Source organism: Rhea pennata, chromosome 7 (assembly GCF_028389875.1).
Source record: "Rhea pennata isolate bPtePen1 chromosome 7, bPtePen1.pri, whole genome shotgun sequence".
NCBI lineage: Eukaryota > Metazoa > Chordata > Aves > Rheiformes > Rheidae > Rhea > Rhea pennata.
The window spans coordinates 12,451,215-12,468,670 of record NC_084669.1 but is presented as its reverse complement, the minus strand read 5'-3'; the positions used below and the strand labels follow the sequence as shown (position 1 = coordinate 12,468,670).

General features: G+C 39.4%; 1 protein-coding gene across 2 annotated transcripts in view; it reads right to left on the bottom strand.

Moving 5' to 3' along the window:
* LOC134143099 (VPS10 domain-containing receptor SorCS1-like) overlaps positions 1–17,456 on the bottom strand; it is a 300,888-nt gene that overhangs the window by 39,728 nt on the left and 243,704 nt on the right. For both annotated transcript variants that reach the window (XM_062580829.1, XM_062580831.1), the window contains exons 13-18: positions 16,479–16,570; positions 15,359–15,466; positions 13,856–13,973; positions 11,842–11,972; positions 2,516–2,629; positions 1,509–1,680 (exon numbers count right to left, since the gene is read on the bottom strand). In XM_062580829.1, coding sequence (XP_062436813.1) covers positions 1,509–1,680; positions 2,516–2,629; positions 11,842–11,972; positions 13,856–13,973; positions 15,359–15,466; positions 16,479–16,570 — 735 coding nt within the window. The remainder of the gene's footprint in view (positions 1–1,508; positions 1,681–2,515; positions 2,630–11,841; positions 11,973–13,855; positions 13,974–15,358; positions 15,467–16,478; positions 16,571–17,456) is intronic.

Sequence of the window (17,456 nt, the reverse complement as noted above, 5' to 3'; positions counted from 1 at the left end):
ACAGGGGGAAAACCAGGAAATTCGTTCCAAGCTTCCCACACTCTGGTAGATTGTCTCTCCCTCTGACCTACTGGTGTAATTCCTTGATAGTTGTGTGACCGATGTCTCAGATAACCCATCTCATTTCCTTACACCTGTTTTAAAAGTTTTCTGAGAAAAAAGGCAATGCACAAAGCACTTTTATTTTGGTATATAACTACACCTTTTTATAATCATTTGTTTGGTAAGAAACATGAAAAGTTTGCATCTCATTTTGGACTTCTTTTCTTCCATCTTTAAGGATGGAGATCAATAATTTATCCAGGTCAGACTATATTCTTTATATCTATATATAAATATATAGCTAAGAGTTGCACCAAAATGAACGTGTCTATGCTGTTATGACTGCATCTGCAGTGGCTGTGTTATATAATTGTCACTATTGAGAAATAGTGACCATATTTTGGAGAAAATGAACATTCTGTTTTAACAACTGCTTCAGGTTAGATATGATTTTATATTATTTGTTATTGCTTTTACAAAACAGGACACCTGTTTGCTGAGGAAAGTATCAATAATAGAGATGTAAAAACCCTAACCCACACCTACAAAACTCAGCTCCAGAGGTCATCCGCATTTCTCTTTCCTCGCTGTAGATGACATTTACTATGGAGAGGGTCAGAAGTAATTTCTGTGGATATTCTAAGCTATAAAGGGATGTAGTTGTCCCTTAGTGTAAAAACGGAGTTGTTCTTTGGAATTATTAGGCAGTTATATATGTAAAAATGCAGAAGGTTAAAGAAATCAAATTGGATTAGGGAAAAGGGAAAAAAGCGACTTGATAAATGCCATCATTTAGGAGCCTATGATAAATCATAAAGAAGTGCTGACCAGCAGAAAAAGGCGAAAAAAATCCTTATATTTTTTCTAAGGATTTCATAACAGGAGTGAGAAGAGTGGAATATTAAGTTACAGATACAAGAGTAAACAAGGGTTCTGATTAGAGACTGACTCAGGTTCACATTTGCAATCAATTTCAGACTTAATAGCGATGGCATCTTGAGATTTCAGCCTCCAAAACCTAAACAATATGCAGGTCCCTGCCGAGCCGTGTGACGGGAACAGATCTGCACACGCATTTTTAGCCATGTTGGGTTGAATGTCAGTGACAAGTAAAAACAGAAAGTCAAACACAGCAGGAAGTCCAAAGCACAGGTAAGGACAGGGATCAGGATTCAAACTGTCACTCTTCAATCCTATTGTGAAATTCCCACTACAGACCAGTTTCCAGTTTTTATCAGCTTCTAGTTATTACCCGATGCAGTGCAATGGACGTTCTGTCTCATCGTCTCCATACATCATCGCTTATCTCTCATGGCATACTTCAACCCAGCTACATCCTGCAGCTGACTGACTTCATCCCACACTCTCGTGGTTCACCCCTTCACTACTTTACAGGTATTACCTGGCATGAATCAGACTGAAATACACCCATGAGGCCAGAGACATAACATAGAAATAGAGCCTACCTCTTCCAGTTGGACCAGGAAAGTGACATTGTGTCCTAGATCGGCTGTCAGTTTGCCATCAGATGTGACTATGCGAAGTCCCTGGGGCGCTTTGCCAGGACACTGCTGTGGTTTTGCTGTGTACTGTTCTCTCACGCCATCTGTGCAGTTATTAGAAACAACTTTTCGATACCTGCAAAGGTAGAGAGAGAAACCCATACAAGGTGCTGACATGGAGCATTATTGGGGTAAGTGGGAACAGGCAACATTTTTAAGGTTTCTTTAGACTGGTGAAAGATTGCCAAATGTATTTTAGCATTTGCCTCAGCCAAGCACTACATGTGAGCCTAACATACAAGTAGTGTAATACTGTTGTTAATGGCATTTAGTATTTTCCTGCATAGCACACCTATATGCCACAGGCTACATAAATTACATACAATGTATAATTATATTAACTATAAAGTTTTACTTAAATGTCACACATGTAGAGTATGCAGTTCAATTCTGTTATTAGATTTTGGGGCATAGTCAAACAGCTTTTCTCACATGCCACAGAACTATCCACTCCTCATCAGCTGTGAAGCAACGCTTCCACAGCCTTAGAAATGACAGAGTTGAAATAAAGAAGCAAATTCTGCCTATCCTTGTGTGTACAGAATGCCAGCAGGCAGCTTGCATTCCTTTGCTTTGAGCGCTGTCATCAGAAATGCAGTCTGAGGTCAGTATCTTGACTTCAGCTACATCTTCCATTGACATCAAAGAAGGCCAAGACTAATCAAGCATTCAGGATAGCTGCCCATTGATTACTTCTGTTCACATTTACACCAGTGTCAGGAATAGGTCTGAACCATACCTGATGGAGATCTAGTAGGCTCGACTGCAAGCCCTAACAAACTTAATGAAAAAGAAATCCCAAGGGCATTAGGCAGCATTGATTCACCTTTAGAAAATGCAATCTGTACCTGTCATTCATTTAAGGACTGTATGGCTGCTCTTGCTAAAATACCCTCTATTGTGCCACTTACCCAGTGCTGTTGAGGTAACTCTGTCCAAGGCTACAGTCTTTTGACAGGGAAGATGGGTTAAACCAAAATGCTGGCAAGCATTGTCCGTTGCTGTGACGTTCATATCCATAATCACTGTTTCAGCATTCAGAGAAGCAACCACAGGGAAAATAAACAATCAAATAGAAAAAAACAGATAGTAGTTTATGTTCTCTAAAAATTGATTACAAGTTTTGATTTTCCTCAGTCTGTTTATTGGGATTTCAGATCTTTACTGATATAACAACATATTCTTCATCTTGTTTTGACTTTTGATTTGGGTAGTTACCCTGGATATATCCTAGTACAAACAAGAGCAGAACTAGTCTGTTCAGTTCTAGTCCAGGTAGCTAATAACCTATTTCATTACCTGTTCTCCCTCCACAACTGAATATTGCTTCTTAGGTACAACATTAGCACCAAATGTAATAAAAGCCAGAGATCTAAGCCAATTCCAATCACTGCAGTCCCAGTCACGTCTAAGAAAAAAGACATTCTGAAGAATTAATTGTATTTGAAAACAATATCACATGAGCTGTTTAGGAAACTTCACAATTTTGAGACACCTCTCTGGCTCAAAACGTTAGCTAGGGATATTTGATAATGTAAACGGCAGATGAGATTTTCATTTTTAGTTTAGTTTGGAAGAGGAGTTGCTACTAAAAATTGTGTTAGAAACAATAAGTCAGTCAGCAACCTTCTTGTGCTCCAGTTTTCATTTAGTTATGACTGAATTTCCTTTGTTCCACTAAAAACCAACAACTGTTCAGACTGTTTTTGATTCCAGATAAACAAAGACTTTATAAAAATGTTTCCTTTTTTGTTCTTTATTTGTGGAACAAATAAAGCAAAAAAAATGGTTTAACCTAGTTTTCAGTTTACATTTGGCTTGAATTTCCAGCCATTGAATAATGGTAACTGTTTGGGTGGAAAATCATCCTTATTCCTTTTATGTGCTATCTCCATAGACCGTAACTAAAAATTTAATGGGATACCATTTCTGAGAACTGCTGTACAGAGTCCTCCGACATTCCAGTATTCCATTTGCAACATGATCTTAAAAAGGAGACTCTCATCGCTTTGCTTACTATTTACAACACAGTCCTTCAGTTGAATATCCCTTCTCAGTGTCAAGTAGCTTAATAGTCTCAAAAAACAGGATTAGGACAGTGTTAGGTTATGCGATTACAGACTCATTCCATATAACAAAGAAGCAGGAATAGAAAGTGGAGGAATCCCAATAACCCAGGTGAAGCCTATAGAGTTGCTGCCACATGACAGCCATGGGTGTGAGACATAACAGGTGAGCGAGCAGGAGAGGCTCTCCCCAAATCACCTTGAACACTGAGTGAGGTTACTGCCTACAGGGGTATGGGGCTCATTGTGGGATGCTAGGGAAAGGAGTTTGGGATTGTACGAGACTTATTCTGGGATGTTAAGGGGAAGAATCAAAGGCAGGGGAAGGGAGGGATCAAGATGGTTTGGGGAGGAATGAGCATGGGAAAACAGGGTGAAAAGGAGATAGTCATATGTAAAAGGTTGCTAGTCTTACCATGCCATGCACATGATTGCCAGTCTGTCCTACCTTCTTATTAAACCTCAATTCTAACTATTTTGCTGGGTTTTTTGCAGAGGCTCTCTGTTCTGCATGCACCTGTCCGCATGGAGGTCTAAGTGTCAGCAACCGGAGTCAGACCATGGGTTGTAAGGGCCCATGTGTCTGGGGCAGCAGCAGCTGGAGAGGCTGGAGTGCACACACATTGTGCGAGTCTGCCAGCTCGGGTAGTTGCTAGCAAGCACCATGGCAGACTAGCTGTTGAGGAGGATAAGAGACTTGGAAGCTAGGTATCAAAGCAGCTATAATCTGGGCTGGATACTGCAGAGACCAGAGGGTCTGAGAATTGGCTATTAGCAAGACTATGGGATCCGGGGGGTTGGCTACTGGTAAGGCCATATAGGTCAGGACCAGCCAACGAAGTGACCTGTTAACATGTGTCCATGTTTGTGAGTAAAGCCACCGGGGAGATCTGGGATCTAGGATCCAGCTACCGGATACACCCGAGTGTCTAAGGCCAGGTACCAGAGCTACCACAGTATGCGACTAGGAGCAACAAGAGCAGGGCTCCAGACCTCCTGTGTACCAGGTACCAGCAACTGGAGAGACCCGGGGATCCAGGTATCAGCTACTGCACAGACCTGGCTATCTACGACCAGACACTAGTGGGATCTATATCGTATATATATGTATATATTTTCCACTAATGGGTTTTCATCTTGATCAGACGGATAGGAAGAGGATGATGCCATCAGTGCCCTTTGTGCGAGTGCTGCAGTTTCTGTCTATGCTGATCTATGTGGTCAGCCCTGTATGTATGTACCGTACGTATTTGTGCATGCATGCGTATAGGGAATACATCCTCAGGCCCTGGCTGGGTCTGGGAACACGTTGCTGCGGCAACCTTGCCTCTATCGGGCTACCAGATTCAGCAGCTCCTAACAGACAGCAAGGTGATCAATGATATTTGTAGAATAACAACAAAAAAGTAGGAACTTCTAAAATTGTGAAGGCTTTCCCAAATATCTTTTTCTTGCTGGACCAAAATTTTGATGGCTTCCAAAAAAACCAGGTTTTACTGAAACGATGTTAAACAATTTTAAGTACTCCAGTACTGATCTAAGAGATGAGACGAAGAAAGGAGGAGGAGTAGATTTTGCAGGTTATTTTTGTTGAATTTCTTATACTTATGCTAAATGGCAATTTTTCCTTCTGACTCCAGAAAAGAAATGTTTTGAGGTAATCTAAAAAAGGAGAAATTAAAAAGATGGTATTAAGTAAAGGAAAATTAAAGCTGCATATCACTGGGGAAAATTCCTAAACATCCATTAGACTAGGAATGGCTGTTTCAAAGGAACATTTTGGCAGATATGCTGCTCAGGATATCTACAACAAAGTAATTGAGAACACACTGTAGGAAACAGCAATGAACTTGATGACCTAAATAGTTTTTTTCTGTAGATTTTGTGAATAAATTTTCATCAATCTGTTTACTCAGATACTAGTAATTTAATATTGCTTAATTGTTTTGGAAGCATCAGCCAGCCTATTTTCCCATTGCCATGTGTTCCTCTAATCATTTTTGTTGGAGGAACACTATGGCTATGGAAAACACTTTAAAATGAGGAATAACATTCTGATCTGCTTAGAGAAAATAAATATTTACGTACAAGTGGAACCTCTGTATTTTTGTAATTCAATTGTCAGCTCTGCAGCACTGTATTCCTAAGTTATCATGGGTTACTCTAATGAAAAAGCTGTAACACAGTACACACAGACTGTTCTGTAATCAGGTGAAAACTAAACACCACAATGAAATCTGCCTCAGAGGGGATCAGTACCCACAGTCCAATTTAACACAGTAACATTAGTTTGTGATTTCTTATTACACACATGTCCAGACTCATGCTGTAACTTTGGTTCCTATTAGTGCCACTTAGGTATTGTACCTGCACATCTGGACAAGCAGAATTTGAATTAACTAGGTCTGACTATAGTGGGATCATATTCCTCAAAATCAAGAGGATGAAATTATGGGATCTTCCATGGCAGAAATAGTTCTAAGCACAGAAGTTTCACAGTGTCATTTATAAACTTGCAAATCAGCTGGCTCATTAAGGACATACAGAAATATCTTCCCAGCAAATGACATGAACTGCTGTTCCATATCTCTCTACAGATGCACCAGGCACCCGTTCACCTCTGCAGTCTTGGAATCTAATGAATTCCTTGGCTACAGGCTGATGCACACACAACACTGATGCTGACAACAAATTGCTGCCTACAGTTTGGCACAACAGGCTTTGTCGCAATCAGCAAGCATTAGCATCAATTGGATTGCCGTAGCACGAGCCAGGATAGCAAAATATGGAGACCAGGAAGGCATCAGGTTTAGACCACAATCAGCTAGCCAAGTCATTGCCAGGTAGCTGGGAATTGGAATTTGCATATATCAACTACATTTTCTGCCTGCCTGAAAAGAACTCAGGTGAAATAGATAACGTACTTATCAAAAAAGAGCAGAGCATTTATCAACATGGATTATTTTATCTGTAGGAAGCAGCCTATATCTTGGCTCAGACTAATACTGGTTTTACACTGGGCTCTTCTACTGTTTCAAACTGGAGTCCTATTCAAGTAGGACAGCAATCTCTTCTTTGTAATTAGAAACAGATGTTGATTAATTTCTGAAGTTCTGTATCCATGCTCAAAGCTGATGGTAAATTCCCTAATTTAAGGTTATTTGCAGCATAGGTAGAAATGAATAAAAGGAAATTAAATTCCCTAGGAAATTTTGTAATTTGAATAGAGACCTGCACAAACACACAGTCATGGAAGAACTGCAAATGTGTACAAAATTATTAAAATCTCATTGCTCTAATAAATAGATAACACTGATAATCAGTTAAGTCAGATGAGCGATTGATTGCCATGTTCAAACCTTCTAAAAATCAGCACACAACTTAACATCTAACCACAGGACATCCTTAACATCAAACAGCTTCATCTGAACCAAAGAGGTCAGCCATGCCAGAACCTAAAAATGCCATTTATGGTTTTGAACTTTCTGCTTTACAAACTTTTCAGATACTAAGTAGGGTGGAATCAAGCTATCTGTGATCACAGTCGCTGTTGTTCTGCAGTTTCCAAAACCCTCTGTGGAAAAAACTAACTGTAGTTGCAGTGATAAAATTCTACAGCCATTTTAGTCATTTAATTTCACTGTTTATGCTGACCTATGGTATAAGTAGATTTCTGTTGGAGAGGGGCTGTTCTTGCTTCCCAGAATTATAGGATTTGAGGGGGGATTTATCTCAGAGAAGGATCCATTCAGTCACAGTTTGAATGATTTGACAGTTTGTGGAGGCACATGATTATATCACAGTATTCGGGAGTACATGCCATATAAGAGTATATTAATGGGAAGCCTAAAATATTCAGTCTTTCCAGTAAATCCACACCTAGTAGACAGCTAAGATCTCTAAAGAGGCACAGGAACGCACAGTAAATTTTTCATAGTGAAGCTACGTTTTTCACAAGCATTCAGAATGAACTAAGAATTCATTCAGAATTACTACTCATTAGCTAAGCAAGCCCACCTCAATGATAAAGCAAAACCCAAATGGAGATGTGCAAATGCATGTGTCTTATTTCAGAGCTGGCACACGCATGACCATCTGCACTGATGAGTGGTGACACACGAAGCCAGTTTAGTCTAATCATATTCATTATCTGCCTTCTGCCTTCCCACAGTTTGTCAGAGCAGTTTCTCATGATGCAGGACTCTGGTATTTTAGCATAAGAACCGAAATTAGCTGGCAGGTGTGTAATTTAAGTGCCAGACAACAAAAAAAGAGCCAGATACTTGCTGATATACTCAATGCCAAGAAATAAATAGGATGAATTCTCAGTTGCACTGAGATGCCTTTGCCCGTCTCTGGATATTTAGAGTTGCAAGCACCAGTGTAAACAGGGTCATATTTCCCATGACGGTGTGAGACACAGGAATACTGATTTGAGAAGCCCTCAGTATTAATGGCAGTGGGTTCAGAGGAAGGACTAAGAGAGTAACATTTAACTCAGAGTTTCTATTAAGGAACCTAAAAGACACGTAGCTGAAGAATGAATACCAGCAAAGATTTCCATCTCTGTCTAAGAAGTGTTTCAACTGAAGAGATATTACCATAATAAGGCTCAAACATTAGGAAGGAACACAATGTAAGGAAAACGAGTAAATTAATGCTTTAATAACACACAAGTAACAGTGTCATCCATTTACCCAAATGAATTAAATGAAGAAGCACAATCTTGTTTCTAGGCAGTTGCTAGGACAGATTTGCCTAGGGCTTCTGCAGTTTCCACACCACCTTATTCCTGAAGCACTGTTGCCCTCTGGCTGTGAGCCTCAGCCCATGCACAGAGCACGAAAGCTGCAGTTTCAGCTATGTCCCCAGCTGGTTTTGGATCTAGCCCATGACAAGAGATGGCTACTGTCAGAAGAGCTCAGGTTCCCAAGGCTAGTGAAACTACAGTCATTTCTAATGTCACTCAGTTTTGTCGCTGCATAAAACAATAAACAAATGCGCCCCTTTCTCCAAGAAAGAACCACTGTGGGCTGAATACAGATTTGAAATGGCCCCTGAGAAGCCAGGAGAAAATTGTTATAAAATCTTTAAGTCTTTTATAACTGATTTGTTTTTCCTGCACTGATAAGAAGACACACTCACAAGATTAACAGTGTTAATACTTTTTTTAAAAGCTTAGCAGATCATATGGACAGATTTTTATTCCAAGCTCTGACAAGCTTAGATAATAAAATCCACATTTTCTTCATATAAATCCAGTGGCCAAACAGAAAAGAAACTACACTATTTGGGGCAAAGATTGTTCTCCTCTTTAATTCTGTGTGTAAGTCTAGATCCTATAACCATTAATTTCAGTATAAAACTCTGCCTAATTTATTTCAAAAATAAAATATCAAGCAGGGCCAGCAGACAGACTTCTCCCTGCTGGAGGGATACATATACCCTCCAACCTCCTTCACCTAAAAGCTCTGCCCAGCACAAAAAGACAAAGAGAAAATTCAAAAGCACTGCTGAAATGCTGTGAGTGAGGATGATGAAAGTGCTTCTTGCTTTTGCAGGAAGGACTGCACAGAGAACCTCTTGCCACAGGAAAAGATCATTCACTGATTTTCCTCCACGTGCCCCTTCGGACTGACTTACGCAGGATGCATCGAAAGTGAAGCCTCGTGCAGAGCTCAACAAGGCGGTCGCTGAATGCTGGACGCAGCAGCAGCAGCTTTGCCTTTTTAGCACAATACGACTGGGGTGAGAAATTCAATAGAGCCAGCAGAACTGCTGGGGTTTTAGTATCTCTTTTCTCCTTCCTCGATAAACTTCTGTCTACTGTTCCCAGTGGCTTTTCTATCCTTTGACAAATCTATGTAAAAATACGACTGGATTCAGTTGATAAATAAGTGAAGACTATTTCTGGATAATATTCTTGAACTGGATGTAGGAATCTATTTCCTCAGAGGCAGTATGGAAAGAAGCTGGAACGGATAAAGTCAAAATGTAGATCTGAGGACAAGAGTTCAGAGAGAATTGAGAGGGATGAAGACAGTCTGCTCTAAAACAAAACCAGACCCATTAGAAGCAGGAAAGCCCCTCCTCAGTCAGAAAGGCTTTTTATCAGTCAGCTCTGAAAAGAGACCTGGAGTACTTGTAAGGCTGTTTTTCTCAGGCTACTTTTAATAAGATGACTTTCAAAAAGCCCTAATTTTGCCTGTTCCAACATATTTGAGGAATCTCATGGATGCATGCGAACTGCGAATGTCTGTAACACACCCCCAATCATGCAAGCTTTCTCCGAGAGATTCTCTCGCAACCCAGGAGACCTTTCAGAGAAAGTTTCCTCTAAGAGAATGTAAAAGAAATAAAAGAATGTTTCCCTCAGCAAATGTCACTGTGCTACTCCTGTTTTGTACCCAGTACCTTTGTTTTTTACTAGCAAATCACACAGCAAATTTTAATAAAAACATACATTCAGAGAAAGAGAGAGAGAAGTCCTGGAGGGAAAGGAGACTTTTGTCAGAGGTATTTCCAGAGTGTGTGTTGCTTGCCAGTTTAAGAGGTTTAAGTACTAATGGATCAACCATCTACCTTGAGCTATCCCACCAGTAATTCTTCTCGAGCCTGAGCATGAGCTTGGCACAGCTTTGTACTGCACCCTGTACTAGTACTAGAAAATTATTTAAAGAATTTCCTTCTTGTTCATGGAATTTTCTGGTGGTTTCCTATCTCTTTTACATCGCCAGAGGTATGTTAAAGGGCTGACACTCAGAACCTTCAGGCACCTGAACGACGAACTACACACGGAACTAGAATACATCTTCTCTAACAAAGAACCCAGGGGAAGATGAGGGACCCTTCAGGAACACATACACATAAAATCAGTGCCTAGGTGTGTTTATTTTTCATTCTTTGGTGCAAGAGCATTTATTATTTTATTTATTTATTTATTCCTTCTACATTATACTTCCCTGAATTCTAGAAATGCTATTCTCTTTGCTAGTAACTTTTCTGGATACAGATTGCTTTGGAAATCCTATCATTAAAATGGTTTGAGCAGCATTTGATGAACAAGATGATCTTATAGTTCTCAATACCTGTCTGCCTTAGATTTTTCTGCCTGTCTTGGTTTTATACAGAAAAATCAGTAAAACTACAGTTATGGGAGGGTGGGACAGGAAGAAAAATAAATCTTCGTGGTCCTGGACAGAACTCACAGAGCAAAGAAATGAAGTATTTACAAGATAAACTTCTTCAGGGTATATGTTACAGATACTGAGTTCAGTTCATAATACGTCATAGATCTAGTTGGATGAGACACAAAATTGGGGCTACCAGCACTGCCAAATACCATCTTTTCTCTCTCTCATTCTGAGAGTCTTGGGACAGTCTTAGACTTGGAAAAATCAGGTAACAGGAGAGGTTTCAATCATCAAGAACAGTTCAGAAAATGTAAAGGAGGAATGGTAGTTCCCTGTCTTTTCTTTCCTTTTTTTTTTTTTTTTTTTTTATGTGCAAATTATTGGGAATTGGCAGGAATCTTCAGATGAAATCGTAAGTTGACATTTGTTCCCACCATTTGTAATTCAGGAGGGGACACTATTTCCCATAGCATAGAGGAGAAAAGGCTTCAGAAGGAGATAAATCAATTATGAAGGCTATGGCTATTGGAGACTGTCAAACTTGATGGCCCAGATAGTCCACAAATGAATGAGGAATTCCCTAGGTACTTGACTTCCAGAAACTGAAGGCTTACTCTATATATGTGTATATTCTTTTTATGTATATATGGAGATCTATGGTCATCATATTTATGTATTTATATTTTTAGTTATTCAAGTACACTTTACACTATATATATGCCCTACATACTACTTGCACAAGTACTATAGCCAGATAGCCTAAGTGGACTTTTTATCTTAATGTGAGACTGCAGATGTGACCTGGAGAATTGTCTGTTCAGTAGCAGTTCAGAGAAGCCTTAGCAAAGGCTAGAGATATCTATTCCACCTTTCTTTCATTTGATATACCTGCGTTATCAGGGAGCAATCTACTTAGCCATCTAAAAATGCTTATTAATTTCTACTCTCTGCAAAGACTTCTAGCGAGCCCAGTATTGGCGGGGTGGCAAGCATATCATTTTATGTAGGTCTCATACATTTCTTGTACCTATTGCTTACCAGTCAAAGTCTGCCTCTGTGCACACACATGGCTCCGAGGTCATACCCCCAGCATATTTTCCTTGCATGCATTTCTTCTCTGACTTGCGCTTCCTGTAGATTCTTTTTGCTCCCATGATGCAAGCTTCTCCCTGGAAACAAAACCAAAAATATCTTTCTCTGACATCCACCAGGGTGTTTGTATCACTACAATAATATTGTAACTACAGTAAAATGGTGTAACACTACACTATGCCTGTGCAACAGAGGCTGGGACTCAAGACAAGAGGATGACAAGTCGAAGGCCACGTCAGTATAGCAGAACTAATTAAAGCTATTGAAGCTTTAATTGAAGCTAAAGCTGCTTTCCTATTACACGTGAGCAAATGATCTGGGGTTTCTTGTATTTCTAACCTGGTTATGAACCTGTTCCAAAGCCAAATATTTGACTCAGGACCATTTCTTATTTATAGATTAGGTTTCACAGTAACAGAAAACACAGCCTGATGCCTCTGCTATTGGAGACACCGAGCAAGTGTACTAGTTTGGTCATCTATTTATTGCTAATCTCATCCAGTGGAAACTAGTAATATGCATATATGTAAATACCTTCCACAGGCTCTGAGTTCAGGTTTTACCAAGCATGACCAGTTATGTGCCAGATGCTAACCCTTCCTTATCTTTTCTCTCCTATCTTAAGCACTCCTCTAAATATTTCTATCTAGGGAGGAAGGCTCAGTCTTGTAATGTCAATGGAAAGCAAATCAAAAGGCAAGAGTCCACAGAAGCCTTCCTAAAAATAGTTCTGCAAGCTCTTTAGCCAACATCCTCAAAGATAAACTGCAAAATCCTTCGCATTTTTGCTTATGCAAGTAGAGAAACGCAAAGAACAAAATACAGTGGGGTCTCACTTGTCTCACCTTTTATTCTGGTAAAACTGCCGGAGGAAAAAAAAAAAAAAAAAAAAAAAAAAAACTTTTCATGGCTTTGAATGGCCCATGAAAAAGAAGGACCAGAATGACAACTGGTTTAAAATGCTGTGGCTCCTTGAATTTGTAGGAAGCAGTACTGATTTTCGTCATCTGAGGATTTAAGGCACGTCTGGTATTTTTAGTATGGAGCTGTGCCTTGCGTGAGCAGCTAGTCTGAGTCAAGCTATTTTGATTTTATATTCATTATTAAATTCTTGCACAGCAGACAGAAAGACAAAATTTGATGATATAAATGGGTGCATCTCTTCAGACTTCAACAGAGCCTAGGGTGTTTATACAGCCATAGAATTTGAACTATATTTTATTCTAATCTGATATAACACAGGCTGCCATGTCAGACTCGACAGAGCTGGGAAGGTATCCCCAGGAGAGGCACAAAGTGCTGTACAGAGCAAGGTAGCACACTGGGACATTTGGAGCAATGGCTCCAGGAAGAAGTATGCAGCAGCTGCAATTAGGATGCAAGGAACAGGGTACAGTGGACCCAAAGGACCAAGGAATAAACTGCCCAACTCTTGCTGCAGACCAGACAGATAGAGCAATGATGAAAATCAGTGAATCAGAAATGAGTGTGAGATGGCTGGAATTTGAGGAAACAAGCATGAACACTGAAAGGATCTTAAGACACAAGGCTCTGTGGGCACAGAAGGAGAGAAAGGAGGTAAGGACTGAGAAACAGAATGGGAGAGCTAAGAGTGAAGGAGTTCAAGCCTCTTTCAGCAGCAGTGCTTGTGCTTCCCTCAACTCTGGACAAGAGTCTGAGTTGTCCTTATAAGAGCCTGAAAACTCTGCTCCTTCTTTAGCACCGACTTTTATGCATTAGATACAGAACAAGCCAATGGACAGCTGTTCATTCCTGAGGCTCACAGCATGCAATCTGAGGCCAACATACCTATGTAACAGAACAGAGCTGTTTAGTAAGGAACTAATGCCAAAAAATTCTGATACATCAAGCTGGTAGGAAAAGACAGAGGATCACACTGATCTTTAACTGTAGGATCATTAATTACCTCAGTGCATATCCCAGCCTCCTTGTTTCTCACCTGGCTATGGAGTTGCCAAGGCCTGTAGTCCTCTTCTGCACACCTCCGATCAAAAATGGACTTGTAGTCCACTTTTACTAGCTGCCATTCTGAGCGGTGGCTGAAATGTCCAAACACTCTACAGAATACAGCAAAGAGTGCATACAGTAAAAGGTAGGGCCAGATGGAGTCTTGTGGTTACCTGATATAGATACCCACAAATTTTCAACAGAGATTAATTCCTCTAGGGGCCCAGGTCCAATGATTTTCACAGGACTGACATACTGAAAATGAGACTTAGACTCCTAAATACATATAACCCTCTTGAAAGCTGGACATAGCTTTCATTCTGTGGATCAAGATCCTCCCATTCTTCTCAATCTCCAAACTGACCAAACAGAGAAGACTTGACATAGAGCTGGAGATAATGTTTCTTTACAGACTTGAGTTACCAGGTCTCCGCAGCCACTGCCCCCTGCAGATTTACTGGTTCTGGTCGGCCATACCAGAATTCCTCTACACTGTGTATTGTACATTGAACAGTATGGTTTTAGCATCAATTAGTTTATAGACAACCCCATAGAGATACCTCCATTCAGATATTGTGATCTGGCATTGAATTCCACCTCTTGCCAATAAAATAGTTAAATATTAGTGATGCAAACTGGCTTTTAAACCATTAAGATGGTTTAACTAGAATGAGGTTATATTTGTTCAACTTTGACTTAACAAGGTAACATACAGGAAACGGAGAATGATATTTCAAAATATCAATAACCCATAGGATTTTGATATCTCAAATATGAGCTTTGGTCATGATTTCCACAAGAATTAAAATCAAAACACAAATGGATCATTCTTTATTCACCTCTATTAATGCAGGTTAGTCTTTTCAAGCCATGTATTCTGTTTATCACAGGTTAGATCATTTTTTGCAAAAACAAACTGAATTTTCCTCCTGTTTTTTCAAAATCTGATCTCAGATAAAATGTCACAATTTCTGGCAGGGTTAATCAGATTTATACACCATGCAGAACTTAGCATACCCGATTGAAACTAATCACAATTTTTCATGAGTCAGCCTCCAGGCAACATTTTGTCATTCATTCTTACACAAGAACGTCTTCATTTTTCTGTGTCTCAGTTAAAAAAAAAAGAAAAGAAAAAAAAATAAAAAAGTGGCAGCAAAAACACAGCTATAAAAATACTCTACCATTTTTCTTTCAAATATTCATCTGTCAAGGATAACTCTGCTCTAAATCACACTCATTTTAAGGAGTCAGGTTTCATGCTGATAAACTAAGTGATAATGTTTTTTCAGCTTGTAACAAACTATATTGTCATTCCCTCAATCATATCACACACAAACATTGATGATTTAGCAACAGAAGACCATACACTCCTGGTTTCAGATAGCACTTAGTTTGGCCCCCAACCAGAAGAGCTATTATGTTACGAACAACTCTCGTAAGATATTTATGCTGTAGTTCCCATCAACATTAGCATGACGACATGCTCACTTACGTCATGATGAGAGTTTCCTCTCCAGGTTCCCCTAACACTCCATCAACGAACAGTGGGAGAGACGTGAAGCTGTACTTGCTCCAAGAGCTCCCTTCATCGAAACTTAACCTAGTGGAGAATGCAGAATTAGTGTCTTTCCTGACTCTCCTCCTACATTACTTGAGAAGAATGTCCAGCCCACTACAGCTAAGTAGGAAATTGCCTCTGTTTCTGGCTACTGCAGTTTTAATCCTCAAAATAACTACTTTTTTTGGAAGTATCATAAACCAGGCAATTGATCAAACCTGTCTGGCATCACAGTACGAAGCCACAGCCAATACTTAAGTGGTAGAAACTAATAATCTTCTGTTAGAGATTGATGCTTTAAGGGAAAAATGTAGCCTAGGACTAAGATTTTTTTAAAATAAATAATTGGGTTTTAGCATCCTGGTTTTGAGTTCCCCCATAAGACATTTTGAGCAGGTTAGATTTCCAGCATACAAAAACTTTGCCTCTTATGACCAGTTGTCTTCCCTGTGATTGGTCTAAGTGGGACCTTGGAACCACTCACTACTTCTTAAAGTTTGGGTCTGTGTCTGTTAGACATTAATATGATGCTTATTGTGGTGTCAAACAAAATAGCACTGAACTATATTTTACCTGCTACCAAAACTCAAGAGTGCTATCTAGTGGGGACACTTTTGCTTTATTGGCTATATAATCTTGAAGCTATTCAACTAAATTCTCATTCATGATTGCTGCCTCCCACATAGAAGACAATTTTGTCAATAATTTTCAAAATAGAGTAGTTTGGCAATTTAGTAAGCGACAAAGCCATATGTCAAACTATCTACTATATAAATAACTGAATTCAAAAAGCCAACTCTTTGTAAGTCAGGAAAATTTTTTTTTTACTTTGTGGAATTCTGTTGACAATATCTAAGATCAGGCCAAGCTGAAGCTGTGTAACCAGAATTGCAGGGACTTCTTAGCCTTATCTAAGTGAGGGTTTGCCAGTTTCTTAACTGATGCTTTCCAGATTCTAGTTACAAAAAATTGTAGATGCATCCTAACTGCCAATGTCCTGGAATCTGAAGGAGGGATATCAGACTGTCACATTTAGCACAGTTGGAGTCATTACCAGAGATGTCTGATAGGCAGAGATGTGTGTTTCATGGCAACAAGTACTCCACCTTGATCCAGGTACAGAACACTGTGCTCATCTTCAAAGATCTGGAAAAAGAAGCATATATTTAGATCTGTTTCTTTCGTATCAAGAAAAGGTCATAGCTCTTTAAATCATAGCCCATGACAGAAAATGGGAATGTCTTAAGCAAACTATTGAGTAGAGGAAGGCATTTCGTATTAAGATAGTTCCTTTTCTTTATTTATGTCTTTTCAGGTCCTTGTAAAATGCATTTTGCGTCTACTCAATAGGAAGGACAGTCAGTTATAAACATGAATTTGTGCATGGATAAACAATTTTCCTCTTTACAATGACAGATTTTTGTCTGAGGAAGAACTTAACATGTTTGCACATATCTAGCCCTAGCCCGTGTAAGTGATGTAGAGGGAAAAATGAGGGCTGGTCAAACACTGTGAAATAATTAAATTCCTGAAATATCAAATATTAAAACAGTTTTTTTTTTTTTCCTGTGTTTCTTTTGTATCGACTTTCTGCAAACATCTGCTCTCCAGGTTATACAACAGCACACATGGATCTGGGAAAGTCTCTTCTCTCTACAACTTCATATCTCAATTAGAAAACAGGAATCAACTTCCCTTTTATGAGTATAAATACATTAAAGGATAGCAATGTTTTGGTAACAAGTGGGATTCAACTAAACATTAGGCATTTGGTTTAAATTAATCATCTAGTCTATCACCATTATCAATGAAGAGAGATACAGCTTCAGAATAGGTTGAACTATGCTCTTTTTCTTGATTAATTTCAGAGCAAGGCAAGATAATTAGCTTAAATGATCACTGAGCTTTGGACAACTCAACACAGGTGAGATGAATCCCACACTGAAGGAGAAGTAGAATAGTGTAACTGCTAATCCTCTGGAAAGTATTATCATGGAGGAAATGGTTTGATCGGTACAAGGGCATACAAGAG